This window comes from Chelmon rostratus, chromosome 8 (assembly GCF_017976325.1).
Source record: "Chelmon rostratus isolate fCheRos1 chromosome 8, fCheRos1.pri, whole genome shotgun sequence".
In the NCBI taxonomy this organism is placed as follows: Eukaryota; Metazoa; Chordata; class Actinopteri; order Chaetodontiformes; family Chaetodontidae; genus Chelmon; species Chelmon rostratus.
The window spans coordinates 13033795-13052232 of NC_055665.1; the positions used below are offsets into that span (position 1 = coordinate 13033795).

Here is an 18438-nt window from a genome sequence, read left to right on the forward strand (position 1 = left end):
AGACTTTAGAGGCTGTGGTAACAACCAAAGAACCAGAATACATACAATGAAACTTGAAGCGAGACCATAGAGTACACACAGAATTTATATATAGTATTAATGATAAAAATAATTACGGCAGGCAGATAGATCCAGAGGTCAATGGCACTATAAACCTTTCTTAACATTAACATAATTGTGGGTATTTTCAGTCCTGCTCTGTTTTCCATGGTTTGGACTCCACCCATTGGTTCAAAAGGAATCTCAAAGGATCAAACACATTTTTTTTTATTACTGTCTGAAAACACTGAAACAGGCTCTGCTTTCTGTAATCATTCCTCCTGTTCAAACCACACATTGAGAGCAAAAATTCACTCAGTTGCTGGCTAATAAGGTATTCCTAGCGACTAAAATGAATGTATCCTAATACATCAAGTTCTGCAGTGTTGAATTAACCTATTGGTCATTTTGGAGGCTGCAGTTTGTGTTGCTGTTGAACTGCGTTGCATGATACTGACAGGTGTTTCTATTGTTTGGTCCACCCTACTGATATCAATGAGTGTAGGCTGAATAACAACAAAAAAACAAAACAAGAACAGTTCAGAAAGAGGTTTTATTTTTAAAATGTGTGCAATAGGTTCACATTTGACAGTATTTAGTTTGCCCTTGTTTGATTAGAAATTAAGCTACTTATCAAAGTGCACAAGTACACAGCATATTGCTGTGTACATGTGGATTACAACAATAAACAACATAAATGAGATAAAATAGCAATTAACAAATTTTATATTTCTAACCCTAAAGGATGCATAGAGGTTGTTCAATTGTGTAAATTAAATGGAACAATCTATGTAAAAAAGACAAACCATGAAAAGAAATCACGAAAGATTTTAAAATCACAATTTTATCCTGCATAATTATGGCCCCTGAAAGCAGAAGGCTACTTGTTAAATAGAAAGCAGCGTTTTTTTAGTAATCGAGTTAGTAGACTGTTGTCATTATTGCATTAATTTTTTGTTTATTTCATCCACTACATGCCATATTTGCTGATGATTTCCTTCCCAAGTGCAATGTAGGCTGACATGGCATCGTCCTTGGACATTCCTGAAAGAGTGTGTAAACACAAAGTGTTTGGATTAAAAACACAAAATATCAACATGTTGCTGTTTTTAACCATGCTAGCAGCATGGCTCTTACTATAGACAGCAGTCTGTTAGCTGGTCCACCACTTTAAAACTATTAGATACTCATCTGATAGTTGTAGAAATATTTCCATTAAATTTAGTACAAACATTAATGGTTCCCAGAGGATGAATCCTACAAACCTTTGGGATCCCTTGACTTCTACTCTAGTACCACCAGCAGGTTTGGGGTTTTGATTGAATTACCTCAACTGAAGAATTGCCATGAAATTCAGACCACGCATTCATGTTCCTCTCCGGATAAATTACAATACCTTAGGATAAATCCTCTGATGTTTCATCGCGCAGGTAAAAACTGCAATTTGCAATGGTTCCAATGGCCAATTTATGGCCACATACCAAGCAGCAATCTACGGGGCTGAAAAATAAATCCAATGCACAAGTGCCAAAAACTACAGTTCCTCGAATGGCCACTTGAGGCTGGCTCTGAATGCAAGTCAATTCCCATAGAACCCCATATTAAAAAAGTTTACAGCAGAAATAAACTTGTTTACAGCCTGGTACAAAAAACAGTTCTGGTCTCTATAAATGATTTCCCCATTCATGACAACTACACAGGAATGATTTCTTTGTATGACACACTCATTTGAATTATATTAAGGCCTAAAGTTCTGTATAATTATGGGGATGGCTGCTTTGAGTGACAGCTAGGCACCAGGTTTCAGCAACCAGGCTTCACTCAGTCAGTCTCAGCTCTGCCCACGCTCCACGTCTTCGCCCATTTTGGAGTTTGGCCGAGCAATGCACTGCTAAGACGGCCGGAGCCGCTGCCACTGAGTTCACGATGGCTCCTCACGAACCTATGGGTGACGTCACAGAGACTACGTCCATGTTTTATACAGTCTATGACACACACCTGCAGAACTAACAACAAAACATCCCCATCAGCTGCATTTTGTGTTCAGTACTGTTTAAATGCTAACATGCTAAACTACGACGTGCAAACACAGTAAAACATCATTCCTGTGTAACAGCATGTTAATGTCACTGTGAGCACGGTAGCATGCTGACATTAGCACTGAGCTCAAAGTCCCACTGTGCCAAAGTACAGCTGCCATGGCTGTAGACCCTTAGCCGTGTTTAAACTCTTCCTGATAAGAATGTCGGTGTCTTTGGTAGTTTAGAATCACGCAGTAAATCACACCTGATGCCAGGTGATAAACCCTGTCCGTCCATGTTACACTTACAGGCATTTTAAATTTGTTACCTTTCCTTGAGTTCCAGGCATCCCATTTGGCTTTTCCTTTTAAGTCCAGCATTCCTGGTCTATCTACAGTGGTGACAGCACACAGAGAGGAGGAAATGTTGAGACTTTAGGGAACTTTGCATGGTAGTGAAGTGTTTTTCTGCAGCACCTCATACCAGTGTTAATGTCTCCAACGGTGGCCTGCTTATAAAGGCCATAGAGGTCCAGCAGCTCCTGGTCCGAAGGCTTCGTCTTCACCTTCTTCACATCCTCTGCCACCTTCTCAAACTCTGCCTGTAGGTCAAAGGTAGAAGAAAGAAACAGCCACGTCACTCTTTGTGTTTCTGCTAAATTATTCAACATGCATAGTTCCTGTGTTTGCACAGGGTGAGCAGTCGGTCTAAGGTTTTTGCTGCAGCGGGAGAGTAATCACAGACGATGAGAATGTGCATATTAATCAGTTATTATCTGAGCACAGTATTCCAGTCATGGTGCAGAGCCCCAGGAAACCTATTGTTGCACAAGATGGAGACAAACAATGGGCTTTTATTCAAGAGTCTAGTGCTTTTGTGCCTACTTGAATAATCTACTTTACAAAGGATCTGAGCTTGAACAGATAATTATGGGTCACAGGAAAACCCTTTAGGACGACAAAAACTTTAAACTTGAAATCTAAGTGTTCCTGAAACCTTTTAAATGGCTGCAAAGATTAATCACCAGATCTTAATCCCCAGAATTACATGGGCCGGTTAACTATTTTTCATCTTGTCAGTTCAACTGGAGCCACATCCTGTTTGCTTTTCATAGTTCTGCATAATAATGTGTGCCTCCTTTTGTAAGTAAACTGCTTGAAATCCGTTAGTTGCAACATCAGAGGGAGCACGGAGTCGGAAGATGAATACGCCCATGTTTAATCGAGCCTTTCTTACATTTAGCGACCCATCCCACACTGTCAAAGATGGATGACAGCACGTACAGTAGATGGCATGAACACCCACACCGCTACTGCCGTTATTCATTTCATAGCGATCATCTGTTTCCTACATCTCCGCCTACATCTCCGTTATGCAGCTGAATAAAACGAAAAGGAAAGCGATCAGTATTTTACCTGAGACATGTTCGCACGCGCAGCACCGCAGTTCAGAGAAATTGGTTTTTCGCTGTCGGCTTGACGGTTCTTCGCAGCTGTAATTGCAGCACAGCTGATCAATGCAATACTGTCGGCCAAGGAGCGGCCTGCAGAGGAGGGCGCAGGGAGCTGCCGAAGAGCTGATTGGCTGCCTGTCACACGCACACACACACACCGTTATAATGTTGGGAAATGACTGGTATTGTAGTTCAGTGTTTCAGTGCAATATTTCAAATCCATACTTCAGAGGGTAATATATACTTTTTACTGCACTACATTTTTATGAGCTGTGTACGTGTTTAGATTATGAATTTACACACAAAAACATGTTTCTCTTATAAATAATATGTATAATGTATTTTTTTCTAACAGCACGTTTAGATAATTAAACCATCAGTTTCTAATAACCCAATGGCATAATGTATATAAGATGTACATTTTCTGCATGATGAGTAGTTTGGTTTGATTTTGATAGTATAAATACATTTTTCTATTATTAGGCTCTTACTTAAATTAGATCATGAATAAAAGAATGGACTATTCTGACATTTTGGTGTCGCTCAGTAAATGAGTAAATGTGTCGTACAGTACCTAGGCCTACTTCTTCAATCATTTAATAAAAGTACTTGAACTAAACAGTATGTTTAATCTTTAGTGGGGTTCAGTAAATCGTTATTTACACGTTAGTTGTTTCCGGTGTCACCGTTATAATTCGTGCCACACGTGTACCGTGAACAAACTGCAGCATGTGTACTACTCATTGACCTCTGGTCGGCGCTATGGATTTTTTGTGTTTAAATAAAGTTCTTTCAATTCAAACAAAATGGCGGCGCCCCGTGGTCCACCCGTGTAGCTGTGCAGCAGCTGTGAACGGACAACAATTTTTAAAGCTGTTGCTGTGCCAAGAACCAGGTAATGTGTTGGATATGTTGTTGACTGTCATAATGTTGAGGATATTAGAGCAGAAGTGCAGAGTTTTTATTACAGTTGACGAGTAAAGACAACTACACTTAATTTGAGTGAGACTGAAGGAAAACTTCTCTAACCATTAAACACATGATTTATGTTTATTTCCCTCTTTAGAGAGATAATCATTACACTTAAAATATCGCATGGAATCACCAGTAATCACTCACAAAACAATGTCACAATGCTATATTCTGTAAATGCTAAATTATAACGTTTTGGGCGATTTATTCTGTTTTATTTGCAGCTTCTGTAACAGTGAATTTCTCCATTGTGAGATTAATAAAGTCTTATCTAAAGTCTAATCTATTGTTAGTAGGTTATTATTATTATTTGTGCTGCCCAGTTTAAACCTTTTCATCATGGCCCGACTGATACTGGCTATTTGTGGACTGACGCTAAGTATTTGTAGTTGTATTACTGTTTTTGTAAAATCTACACAAAACATTTGTGATAAGGACCCTTTAATTTGATCAATAAAGAGAAGTTCTTTCTTTAACTTGGCCCTTTTCCCCTCATTTATATTTATTGTCCAATTCTGTATTTATCCAATCCTAAATTTATCTATTTTTAATGTTATTTAGTTTCATTACTGTTTTTATTTTTTCTCTTTACTGTATCTGCCTATCTGCATGCCCTTTAATCTGTTTGTTCAGAACCTAGTGTTCCACAAGTAAAGTAAAATTTAAAAATAAAGTAGTTACTGCTCCCTAGTGGGCAAACTATGTAAAATATTTTTGGGATGTCTATATTTTGAATTCTTGTTGCTTATTGACAATGATGAATAGTTTGTTTGGGCTCTACTGTAGTTGTTCTGTAAATGCATTTCTTGTTTACTACTTGTTTTCTTCATTTCAGATGTGAAATGGCCACTACAGGAAAGCCTGTTAAAAAGGAAATCAAAAGGCATATTCTAGCCAAGACATCCTTCACATCACCATTCACTCCAAAATGGAGCCCACTTCCCCAAGAAGACATGCATTTCATCCTGAAAACCATAAAGGACAAGCTGGTTACCACAGGTCTTCAGAAGAAAGAGGTGAAAGTGTTTCGCCCATGGAAGAAAAAGAAAGACCAGAAACCTGCTGCCACATTAGAACCTGGTTCCCAGGTGAGACCGGATGCACAGGTGCAGGATTCTCCCCAAAACGGCTGGACAGATGTGGGAGCCAGAAGACAGCTGGCCATTGGCATCAATGAGGTCACCAAAGCTTTGGAGAGGAACGAGCTCAAACTGTTGCTTGTGTGCAAGTCCGTCAAGCCGAAACACATGACCGATCACCTGGTAGCGCTGAGTGCAACGAGAGGTGTGCCGGCCTGCCAGGTGCCACGGCTGAGCCAAAGCGTGTCGGAGCCGCTGGGGCTGAAAAGTGTCCTTGCGCTGGGGTTCAGACAGTGTGCCTCCAAAGACGACGAGTTGTTCACTGACACTGTTGACGCCATTACACCCAGGGTGCCTTCACTGGGTGTTGCATGGCTACAAGGTGCAGAACCCAGCGTAACACCTGAAGACCCTGCTGGCATGGAAGAGGAGGAGGAAACTGCTGAGAGGAAGGCCCAGAAAAGGAAGCTTGAGACTGAATCTGAGGAGGTCACAGAGTTGGCCTCCTCCTGCACTCTGCAACCTCTCAATGTGAAGAAAATTGTTGCTAACACTGGAAAGAAAAAAAGAAAGATGTAATCATAGCCAGCCAAATAAGCTGAACCACTGTCCAGATATTAAAAGGACCATTCTTATATTTTTCCATGTTGCATGTCCAGTGGTTTCCAATATTCTTTTGGCTTTTGGGCAATTAATGAGGTAGAGTTGTGACTTGTGACTCCTTTGTCACACATTATGGCATTTAGTGTGGACATGTGTCATATCCTCCCAGGTTGTTTCATTTGAAGAATTTTAAGAGGCCTATAGAGGTGAAAATATTTCAAAGTCAGAAAAAATGATCAGTTTTGTAGAACAGGAATGCATTCTTCGTGTGAAGCCTCAGATTTATCTTGGGAACCATCCCGCACTGCCCGCATGTTGGGATCCACTGTTTCATTACATTTACATAAACTTAGCATATCCCAGATTTTAGTTTTGTGAATGCATTGCAGTTGTTGGTTTATAATCATTTAATACACCTTTCAAATACATTTACAATGACTCAGAACTTGCTTGAGAAATGTATGTAATTAATTACAGTGAACTAACATTGCTTTCAGCTTTTCCATGTGAGGATTTGCTGCTTTTTGGGAGGGTTTTGGAGTGTTATTATTTGAAGATGTCACTTTGGGCTCTGAGAAATATTTTTTATATTTTAAGTTTTAATTTTATTTTACAGACAAAACAATTAGCAGCTATATTTATTACCTATTAGATAATGAATATAGTCATTACTTACTGCCCTGTAATATAACACCATGTCAATTTTTATTTTTGTCTATGAGAGAATCAGACAATTGACTTTCAAAGGGGCTCATTCCAACATTATTTGTTGGAATGAGCTACCCCTCTAAAGCAAGTAAATCTTTGTCCTCATACTGATATGAAACCAGTGGCTGCATGAAGGGCATGGAAGTTTACATGATTCACAGTAACTTGGTTGACATTTGTTAGGACCCTGGTGACCCTTTAAATTGAAGTCAAATTGTATTGGCCATTAACTGGCACAACATAGAACATTTAAACTGATGCAGTTGATTTTGTGTTTCTGATTTTAAAGGATGTGTGTGAGATGACACATTTGTCAGTCTTCGGTAAATACGACTGAAGCTGAAAACAGCAGAAAAGGATTAGTTTCAGACCTCAACCAATTAAAAACATTTTTGGGCCGAGTCCATTTAACATTGTCACAGTTCAAACTAATATACGGTAAATATGCTCCCCGTCATGTTAAAAACAAGTGCAATACTCATGTTCCTTTTTAAAGTGAGTTTATTCAATCAAATATCCATGCTGGTATAGCTGACGTGTGTTGAAACAGATTGTTATTTGCATGGGGTCATGTCTAAATGATGCTGGTACAAGTTCTTCAGCTTTTTCACAGCTTACAATGGATTTGAATAAAAATATTGTTCTTCAGTTAGAGAAAGCTGTATGTCATTTCAAAAGTACGCCCCCCACCCCCAAAATTGTAATTAAAAAACAAAAAAAATCTTTGAAATAAGGCAGGTACTTCGGGTTTTCTCACTAAAGGGTGTGGCTAGTAACAACGCTAAAATCATCACGGCCGCAGAACGGACATGCTCAAAGTTCATTCAAACAGCTGCAGGCAACACATCTGTGACACAACCAACATCCATGAGGCACACCGTTGACTCAACAACTCAGTTTCAGTGCTAAATTAATGCCAGCAACATCTGTCTTTGTGAATACAACTCATTCGACCTTAATATGGTTTAAAAAAAAAAAAAAAAAAAAACTTTAAACCCTGAAGCACTGGCTGTCTGTTGGTTGTCCTTTTCTTGCTAAGATATAAAGGGATGAGAAGAAAATTACACCACATACAGAAAGATGAACAACAAAAATGGCAGCTGCCTCTACCTCTTAATTTATGCAGAGCCACACAGGAACATCAAACACAAAGTAACAAACTCAGAGCAAAAAAGACTATTTTAAAACACTTTTAACCTTTGAGTACACCAGCAGCAGCATCAACCATCCTCACCCTGCTCAGCTGAGCACAGGGACATGCCAAATACTCCAAACCCTCAAAAATCAGTTTTGACGTTTCCCATTTAACTGGACATTTTAGAGAAATACTGGAAAGAAACAGAACAGGAATTATGCCTGAAGACATTTTGCAAAGTACAAGTATAAATATCAGAAATGTTCAAAGAATTTCACGCATTTAGCTGCACAACACAATAAAATTGACCCACAGTATGTTTTTCAGACACACAAATACAGTACCATTAAAAAAAAACAAATACAGAGAAGTCAATAAAAATGGACCTGGAAAAACAGGAAAAGCTCAAATTTCAAATTGATGCGGTTACTGATACAGGCTTTTGTTTATTCAGCCACTGTACTGCGAATACATGCTAATGCTAAATTATTCACCAGACACTCAATGTTGTGCTCAATTCTCTTTGTTGTATTTAGCTGAGAGTTTGATTTCTGATGACACATCAGGTGAGAAAACTGATGCTTATATGTGTATTAATAAAAGAAATGTTTACAAGCCCACAGTTGCACTTCTGGCCAATCAGCTGCTTTACAGGGACATCCTATTCACGGCTCTGCAAGAGAAAGTAATTGGTGGTAGTTTCTCTGTGTGGCAATGACAAAATTAAGAAAAGAAAACTGACCGTGGATGCTTTAAACGTGACTTAAGTGACAACATTACTCTTTCAAAGTAAGTATGCCATTGTTACGCGATAAAACCCTCTAGACAGAAACCTAAACTATTCTGAAACCGTTTTAAATTGTCCTGCTTGTGCATCCTTACATTTTTCACTTACAGTTACTCTTGCCTCTAAATTAACTGTCATTCACATGTAGACAACCCTAAGCTGTATTTGTTACTCCAAACATCTGCATGAGCAAATACGTGAATATAACAACGTGGTTTAAATGTTCCAATTAAAATACCAACTCGAACTACTTGAGTCAGGTTTGTAACGCGAGAACAACTCACATCCATTATGAAAAGTATGGTAGTAGAGTATCTACTGCAACCCATCTGTTTTGAAATCTGACCCTTTAAAAAAAGAAGAAGGAAAAAAAAAAGACCCTTTTGCTTCTTTAGGAACTCAAAAAATTGTGCTTCATTGATGCAATACATTCTTTATCAAAAACCACATAATCCCACATCTGAACAAACTCAGTGACATCTACACTACTTATGAGGAAAATACTTTGGATCAGCCCTCCCAAACCCCAAACTCACACTACAGGAATAAATATGATCTGGCTTTAAATGTACAGGTAGCTATATATTCTTAACAAAAAAAACAAAACAAAACAAAAAAACATGTATATCAATGCACCAGTTGGATGAGTCCTTCCATGGAGATATCCTTTTTTTGTGTGTGTGTGTGTGTGTGTGTGTGTGAATGTATTATTTAGAAGTTAAGATCAAAATTTTCTCCAGAATGCTTGCGGGAACAAGTTTCTGTCTTTATATGTCAGCTACTACAGAAATACGTTCTTAGCATTTCTAATTCTACTGAGGCCCAAAACAGCCAGCAGAGAAACTTCTGACCACAAGGATATGAGACGGGACGAGAATAACAACTCCTCAACTGCCTTTAGGACCCTCTTATTACTGCGAGTGTGCAGTTTTGTATCATGGTCATATTTACTTGTTGATTATCATTTACATAATTCAATGTCAGCAAAATTAAATGACATGCCAGACCCTTGCAACGAGGTGTCTGCTGAGGAAGAAGAACTAAACAAAATTCACAATGTCAAGGCATCCTCTTGTATGTCAAACTGTTTTAAATGTGAGTGTGCATGTCAGGAGCGTTGTACTGTATGAGTATCTCAGGCATAGCATGACTTCACATTCAGGATGTTGATGATTTTAAGAGTTTTCACCTCCAGGTGAACTGAGAATGTTCTTGATGACGGGTGAACCGCCTCCCAGTCTCCCGGTTGCTTTTACTGTTGTAGTTCTCATTGTCTAGCTTGGGCTACCTGTATGTCCAGGTAAGGAATAGGCAGAGGTCGCTGACGACCTCCTGATCAGTGTTTGTGTAGCAGCCATGAAGAGACCTGCTACTGAAGGACGAGGCCAACCTGAAAAACAGAGCATAACCTCCTGTTAGAGAAATTTGGACTAAAAGAATACAGACATTTAAAACATTTTACAAACTGTTTATTGATAAGTTGTAAATAAATATTCATGCAAACTATCTGGTATCACTTGGTGCATGTGATTTCTTTCTTGTAAAGCACTTTGAGCTGCAATTCCTGTACGAAAAATGCTACACAAATAAAGTTTATTATTATTAGCTTGTGATGCTACAGTAACTTCCTGTTAAAATAGACAATTACTTTTGACTGGACAGTGCTACAGATGTTTTCTAGCAACTGATTTACACACTATTTAAGTCATTCTACAAATATACACCGCAGCTAATATCATTACTCCTCAAATAGCCTTTTTTCAGTGTATCAAAGCTGATGTTTTCTCACAACTAAACCTTTGTGGGCTACTACTAATCCCCTTGACTACAGCATGCTAGTTGACTTAATTTGATTAATTTGGGTCTCAACACTAGCCTTTGAAATATACTAATAGTTGATCATTAGCTCAGACACATCATGCTGCTGACCTTATCAGGGTCCATTGGGGGACATTTCCAGTTGTAGAGGTAATACTGCAGATTTCCATCTCCTATGCCAAACTTGAGCTTCTCCAGGAACACCTTATTCTCCATTAGATCCAAGGCATTGAACACATCAAAACCTTTCTGTTAAACACACAGAAAAATAAGTCACAAACTAAATACCATGATGAATTCCACAGTAGCAGGAGAATCAATGAAAAGTTTTGTCTGACTTTAGTAATGTATAATGTATTCACTGAGGCACTTTTTTCCTGTATTTGCAGCTCTTTCAGCCTCTTTAACAACTGATAGTACCATAAACAGTTTAATTAAGTGGTAGTGGCATGTATTTTACAATACTTCTACACAGAGGGTAACATTACCAGTTTGGCCAGGATGAGTGCATCATTCATTAAGTCCAGTAGTGGGGTTTGTGTATGAACATTGTAGAAAGAATAAGCAGCCTTCAGGCTCCTGTGGAGAGGGTGGTGCATCACAGTCGAGGGCAGAGTGTAGAAACTAGCGAAGTCTGTCAGTACACCGCCAGCGCCCTGAGAAGAGAGAGAAGCACAACAACTGTTTCAGCAGAAGAATCGACAGACAGGCCATGAGTATCTTGAGGATGGAAACTGATTCCAGATACCTCTACTACATATGTGTCAATTATGGTGTCCTGTGGCAAGAACCAGTGAGCAACCTCCTCTTCTCCCATAGATGGTGCAAGATGGAAACGTCTCAGGTACTTCTGTAGCAGCTCGGTGACCTGGCGGATGTCACGCCTCTCCATCGGCCGCAGACCTGGGGTCTTGGTGCTCTATTTGGGGTGCAGAGAGCAAGAGGAAAAGGTCCGTCTAAGTTCCTATCATTCATAAGAATTGTGAATAGATATCCAGGACTGACAGGCGTAAGTGTTTACATCTGGTAGTCTGTAGAGTTTCATGGTTCTTTGCAGGGTCATGTTTCTGCTCAGGTGGGAGAATTTAACTTCCACAAGCTTCCTGGGGTTCAAAGAACGATGCCAATACCTGACATCGACAGAGAAAAGATGAAAAAAAGAAATAAAGACAAGTTAAAAGTATTGTTTTAAAAGAGTATTGTTTTAAAATGACTCTGACACCATGTCCTACGCGTTTCACATCTGAATACTACATAGCATACCTGCATGTGGACACAGGTTTAGGCAGTACCACTCCTGCTGTGTATACTGCCTGAAATATTCCTTCTAAATTCACCCTCCGTGTGATCTCTCTGATTAGCACTGGAGCAACGCGCTTTGAACGCAGCTTCTTATGGACACACAGGAAGTTGATTTCAACCATCCTCTTCAGTCTGGAGCAACAGAAGGAAAGAAGACGACTTGTGCATTCCAGTAAAAGCGTTTCTATTGACTCATATCACTGCTCTGAGCCAAATGCGTGATCGTTGTGAGTGCTTACGTTTCATAGATGCGTATATCTGCAGGAATGGCACTGATGAAGCCAACAAGCTTCTTATTTGAGGACACTCTCACTCCACAATGCCACTGTGGTAGCCAGCCAGGTGGACGCAGAGCCCTGAGATAAGAGGAAATGCATGGTGAGTGAGCAGACACCTGAAAACTGTACATACATATTAGATGAACAGTTGATTAATCATCAGATAAGTAATGAACAAGAACAGCGGCAGAACTGAACGCTCACCATTTGAGAAAGTTTGGTGAATAATCAAATCTGAACATGTTGTCGTCATCCTCCACGTAGTTCTCATTTAACAATGTGTACAACTCCTTCAGCTGAAAAAGACACAGCCAACAACATCTTTTGAGTATCGTTTCCACAAAATGTATTTTAGAGCTGAGGTCATTAGTCAATGAATTCATTGGTTGATCTATTAATTGCAAGAATCCCTCACTTGGTCTTACAAAATATTAAATTAGATATATTTTTGGGTTTTGGACAAAACAAGATATTTGATGATGTCACGTCTGAGACACTGCAACGGGCATGTTTCACTGTTTTCTGATGTTTCACAGCCCAAAGAACTAATCAGGAGATTAATTAGCTGCATCTCTAATGAATTTATTGTGTCTGAGACAAACACTGCACTTACTACATCTGCGTTGCTGAGATCCAGAGTGTCCCACATAAATCCTTGAGGTAAGGAATATGGCTCCTGTCTGATGTTTTCTTTGTCTGCTTCTATCGGCCCATGACTCGTCACCACCTCATCTGCAAAAATAGCACAGCTCTTATCAGAGACATGAAACTATTTTCCCATCACCACATTCCAGTGGACCTGTAAATGTCCCGTTCTTGCACTGTGCTCAGGTAAAACTGAACCCATCACCATCACCAAAATGAATTGTCTTCTTTTTAAACTGTAAACCACAAAACTGCTGACTGTTATACTTCTAAAATCTGCTTCTGTTGGTCCTGTGTTGACCAGGCAGGCACATGGCACTAGCCCTCCTGTGCAGACCTGATCTTTGGCCAACAGTTGTCATGGAAACAGCTTAATCTAAAGCCACTAAGCATGCCTGGACCCCCGACTGAACTTCACAGCTGACATGTTTTTGGGACACTTGGCTTTGAGCAGCACAGACGGTGATGAAATAAATCCAGTAGATGGCACTGATGCACAGAAACAAGAAAGATGATCAAGCTTTTGTTAACAGCTGACATCGTAATGTTTGAGTTTGGGATGCAGATTATTTTTTGCAGCACAATTCAAATACACTTCATATAGACTAAATAAACAATGCTCTTGCTCACTGACAGTAAAGTAGGCACTTACTTAGCTTCGGCACGGGCTGGGTGTCCCAGAACTGGTACTTGTGCTTGGCTGCCTCATCGATGTTCTTTGCTGGACCCTGGCAGGACAGTAGCTCCATGGCTCTTTGGATGTCCTGCAGCTTCTGAATGGGCAAGCCAGGATTCTACATATAGAGAAGGGACGTGAACACAAATCAGAACACAAAACACCCATTTCCACAACTGTATATAAGCACATGCCTCTGGCATACACTGTTATTGTGAGTCTGTTCACATGCACACAGTAACCCTGTGAGTGACTTTACCAGTATCCAGATTTCTGATAGTGGAGGCTCGTGGGTTGTTTTTTTTTTTTTGCATTTGTAGTATTCCTAGTAAGTTGTAATGGTGCAGTTTTTGTCTCTCGTTGCCACAGTTGCTGGAGTCTGTCGTCTGTGGTATTTGTCCCTGGTGTTTTAGTGTCCAGATTTTGCAACACATGTAGATCCAGATGTGTCATTTTACCAATCCACTCACCATTCTGCTTTCTTTGCTTTAATCTTATCAGTAGAAAATAAAGACAAGAGCAACAATCTAAGTTTATCCTCTAAAACTGCTGTCACTTTCATTCCAGTGCGCAGATCACCAGATGACTAACTACTGACATAACTCGAAGGAGCAAGCACCTGTTCATATGACAGACGGTGATCAAAGAGCTGGATAAGGTACTGTATATATAAGGTTTACTGGTGTGCTCCAGGTAGCAGACAGTATTCATGTTTCTCAAAACCAAGATAAATGCTTGGCCTGGCTTGTATAACTGGGATATGATGTGTACAAGGGTAAAACATAACTAAAAGTAATGCAGACCTGTCAGCCCTTTCGTTTTTTTTCCTGGCATTCTCCCATATTTTACAGCTTTACCAGCTGGCAGTAGCTCTAACATGTAGTCACGAGAAGCCATTCACTCAAACGGCACCCACCAATAGAAGAGAAGGAAGGACAAGAAGAAGGCAACGGAGGAGGAGGGGGAGTAGAAGGAGGAGAAGAAGGACAGACATGAGTGGGATGAAGTACCTGCCAGAAAGTCTAAAAGTAAAATATGCCACATGGAATTAAGTTTATCACACAGAGGGAAAACCGATGTGATCCAGCACGACAAATCTGCCAAGCATAAGTGCACCCAAGAGGTGCAGAAACTGGCACCACCAATGACTGTATTTATACTAGCGCTCCATCCATTTTAGAATCACCCTCTCCTACCAACTGTCTCATTAATAGTCTCTCTCAAAATCACAATAGCCCAATGGCCGCTTCAGATTCTGCTCCGCTCCAGGCTCCAACAATACTGGCCATCAGGCCGGTAAGAAGAAGACGCTCAACCCGTGGCCACATATGTTGCTAATGCGGACCAGCGTGACGTAGCTAGCACTCCAGAGCTATGCGACCAAACAACTTCGGAGCAGATTTTAAGTGAAGTAAAATCACCACAGGGCTGTATAGACTAGAGTACAGTGGGTATATTAGTATATATTTACTTGTGCATACAGTTTGCAACACTGGCACTACACATCATCATCATCAACAAATAGATCATTCCTGATGATATGATCCCAAATATTTTACTCTGTCCATTACATTTAGCATTTGGTCAGCCACAAGAATGAGAGAAAATTATTAGATTAGATTATCTGATTCAGAGCATTTGAATCTTAGGGGAGACTGGGAAGCCAGAGTTTACTTCTCTTCCCATTCACAGAATAAAAAAAGGTACAGCCATTCCCATAAATAAGAACCTTGCTTTCATTTTGGAATATGAAGAACAGGATTCAGAGGTGAGATTCATCCTTATTACGGGTTTGATCCTTAAAAATTATATATATTCTTAATGTTTATACCCCAAACTATGACTCACCCCATTTCATGTCACAAATGATTTGAATGTATAATCATTATTGCAAAGGCTTGGGCTTCTTAGCTGGTGATTTTAATTGCATAACGAACACCTCTTTGGAGAAACCGTCCTCCGCAAACATATCAAATCCAAGGTCATCTACTGTCCTTAACAACTTCTGCACAGCCACTGGATTGATATATGAATGGTGACGGACAAATCTTGAGACTAGTGACTGCCAAGACCAAACTTGTCCCATTCAGAAGCTACTACTTTACATCACTTGTTACTTTTTACTAAAGAAATGCTATGAATTCGGTAATGAGTTGAGTCGCTTGCTTGCCTATCAACTGCAAAATCAGAACAATGATTGCTCAATTAACATGATAAAAACACCATGTAGCAGTGTATCATGTGATCTACTGACTACAAATCATACTTTTTTCAAGATTTTTATAAATCTCTTTACAGTTCAAAGAAGACTGATGCTAGCATTGCCTCTAATCTAAGTAGTATCTCTTTACCTACGATAATAGTGGAGGATTTCCCCAGTTTAAATGTTGCTTTCACACCAGAGGAAGTTTAGGCTGCGATCCAGGCAATGCCAAACGTGAAATGTCTTCCATTAGAATTTTTCAAGAAGTTTTGTTGGTCTCTGACTCCTTAAAGTCATTTGTGCAAATTAGGACTGATTTTAACATTCAACATTTTAACATTCATTGAACATCTTTTTAAATATGTCCAAATTCGTCACTTTATAGACTCCCTGTAAAGGGATCCGCATCAAACTGTCAGAGCTGGAATTTTTTGAATTTTTCCAGAGATTTATGCTTTGCTTCTGAACTCTGATTCTTCCGGTTAAGGTTCCCTGAAGCCGCGTGTGAACATTTAGCCCTGAAGACTGGAACAAGTATTTTTTATGGCATCTTTCTGAAATGTACTTCTATTTCTACACATGAATAAAATAAAATAAAAATTTTCATCTGATCTATTTTGCACCTATTCACCTCCACAACATTTTCCCTAACAGCTCAGACCTCTGCTATAACACACAAAGGTACATTTATTAATCATGTTTTGGTCACGTGATTGTATCCAGACATTTTGGAAAAAGGTTCTGACTTCTTTTTACTTGTTAAACCGTACTCTGGGTGTCTTCTTGATAAAAACACCAAATTTCTGTTAATAATTCATTTATTTTTTACCAAAAAGTGTTGTTTGCTTCTGTGGTCTGGCCTGCAGGTTCCTACATTGACATTTGGGCCTTTACATTCTTTCCTGCTGAAACTTTGATTCACCTGCTTGTCCCTCAAAGGAGCTGGCTGATTACTCTCTGTATGTAGTATTTATTTGTTTCTTTTTATTATTCTTAATATTTTTACTATTAATATTTTTATTTTTGTTTTTCTTTCAACTACATTTTTACATATTGCAGCAATGATTTTTATTTGGGCTGGGATTTTTCTTTTTAGCATGTTTTTTGTTGTTGTTTATGTTGAAGGGGGTATATGTGTACGTCAATTTTAAAATTTCACTTTCAACCAAGTATCTGATGCTGACCACCTAATTTTAGTCACGTACTTGATGCAGGAACTAGTTAACCCAATTCTTGTTGCTCTGATATTTAAAAGCAAGTGATTCACTGTGTGTAGCCTTGTCTAAATGTGGACAGTGGTATGGATGGCGGGATGGCCAAGGATGAGGCGCCAGCGAATTTCCCTTATTTTCAAATCCCAATGTTGACAGGAATGTTAATGTTCATGAAAATGCACTCAGTGTTTCACAGTTGGTTTCACTAGAAGCCACTAAATTTAATTACGGCTGTCTCTGTAACTGTAAGGGTTATTAAAGGCTATGAGCTAAGTCTAGGTGAAGGTTGGATAACCCCTATTGACCCATTCACATTGATGGCAGCCAAATAGGATTTTCTTGGATTGCTTTTGTGCAAAAGAAATATTCTGCGTTTCACCTCACTTACTTCAATTAGCCTGTTTACCACCAACCTGGCTCCATTAGGGTAGTGGCTTATAGCTTTGCATTTTAGCCCCATGCATTGAAAGCGTCTGTGCACATTGCAATGGGTCAAAATCGCACCTTGATCTCCTGAGAGTCAGAGGCAGAGTCAGACTTGGCTCCCCCCGAGCTTGGCTTTTCTTTCTTCCTCTTCTGCTTCTTCTTCTTCCTCTTGGCCCCCATATCTCCCCCAGGACTCCTACAGATACAGACACAAACGCAAAACACATCACTGAACAGGGGCTGACTTTGTTCGACTCACATTTCACTCTCGACACACAAACACACACACACACACAACCAGAGCAGCAGAAAGCTAACGTTAGCTACCATAGCAACGACTGACAGCTGAGCTAACCTAACATTAGCTAACTAACGGTTTGTCTGAACGGCTGGCTGTCATCATGCCATTCAGCCAGGATGCTAGCTGGGGTACAATTTTGTACGTGTACCGACACACGATTAAAACGACAAAAATGCAAATGCTATTGACATTTCAAATCAGCACTTCTACTGTGGTTACTAGCTTGAATTGACGGCCTTGTAGCAAACAGCCTGGCTGGGTTTGTGTCGGCTAACGATAGCTAACTGCGCTAGCTATTCCCGACCGAGCACACACATAGACAGGCAGCGCACAAACAGGCTGCCTGAAATAACGTTACTGCGTTTCCCAACCGGACTGGACAGGCCATCCTCACCCCTGCATATGCTCATTCTCCTCTTCGTTGTCTCCGTCTATCCCGCAGGTATCCTGGTCGTCCAGCTCCAGGCTCTGCTGACTGGCCGCGGATTCACTGTCCTCCGCCATCATAAAATGTTTTAAAAAATTGCCAGCCACCGTATGATAGAGATCACGGGCAACGAGCGAGAGATGGAAAAACAAAGAAAATGCCGAAAGAAACCGCACCGCCTAGAGGCCAAAAGAGGGAAAACAGAGTTCCTCTCCTACCTGTCATCGTGAAATACAGTTCATTGTTACCCAAATTTAACTCTTGTCTAATTTTATAACAAACAGAGCACTCTACTCACAGTATCCCCGATTTGTGGCAGTTTGATTTAACACAAATCTATTTAGCCATATG

At 39.8% G+C, this 18438-nt stretch overlaps 3 protein-coding genes across 4 annotated transcripts; 1 reads left to right on the forward strand and 2 right to left on the reverse strand.

Moving 5' to 3' along the window:
- Window positions 1-573: 573 nt before the first annotated feature.
- Window positions 574-3596, reverse strand: acbd7 (acyl-CoA binding domain containing 7). The gene is made up of 4 exons (XM_041942557.1): window positions 3476-3596; window positions 2544-2661; window positions 2389-2451; window positions 574-1083 (listed from the first exon to the last, which is right to left on the reverse strand). The coding sequence occupies exons 1-4, from the start codon at window positions 3482-3484 to the stop codon at window positions 1010-1012; spliced, it is 264 nt and encodes an 87-aa protein (XP_041798491.1). The 5' UTR covers window positions 3485-3596; the 3' UTR covers window positions 574-1009.
- Window positions 3597-4323: 727 nt separating this feature from the next.
- rpp38 (ribonuclease P/MRP 38 subunit) lies at window positions 4324-8837 on the forward strand. Its single transcript, XM_041942938.1, has 2 exons — window positions 4324-4408; window positions 5321-8837. The coding sequence occupies exon 2, from the start codon at window positions 5328-5330 to the stop codon at window positions 6141-6143; it is 816 nt and encodes a 271-aa protein (XP_041798872.1). The 5' UTR covers window positions 4324-4408; window positions 5321-5327; the 3' UTR covers window positions 6144-8837.
- On the reverse strand, window positions 7360-18241 carry nmt2 (N-myristoyltransferase 2). Of its 2 annotated transcripts, XR_006007049.1 has the most exons (13): window positions 18055-18241; window positions 17438-17555; window positions 13493-13634; window positions 12809-12927; window positions 12400-12491; window positions 12157-12273; window positions 11879-12049; window positions 11637-11745; window positions 11364-11534; window positions 11104-11271; window positions 10727-10864; window positions 9987-10187; window positions 7360-8683 (listed from the first exon to the last, which is right to left on the reverse strand). XR_006007049.1 is itself a non-coding variant. In XM_041942937.1 (12 exons), the coding sequence occupies exons 1-12, from the start codon at window positions 18165-18167 to the stop codon at window positions 10167-10169; spliced, it is 1479 nt and encodes a 492-aa protein (XP_041798871.1). In that variant the 5' UTR covers window positions 18168-18241; the 3' UTR covers window positions 9481-10166. The 2 variants fall into 2 exon arrangements, 1 of the variants encoding a protein (XP_041798871.1); XM_041942937.1 differs by lacking the exon at window positions 7360-8683 and having other exon boundaries at window positions 9481-10187.
- Between the last annotated feature and the right edge of the window lie 197 nt (window positions 18242-18438).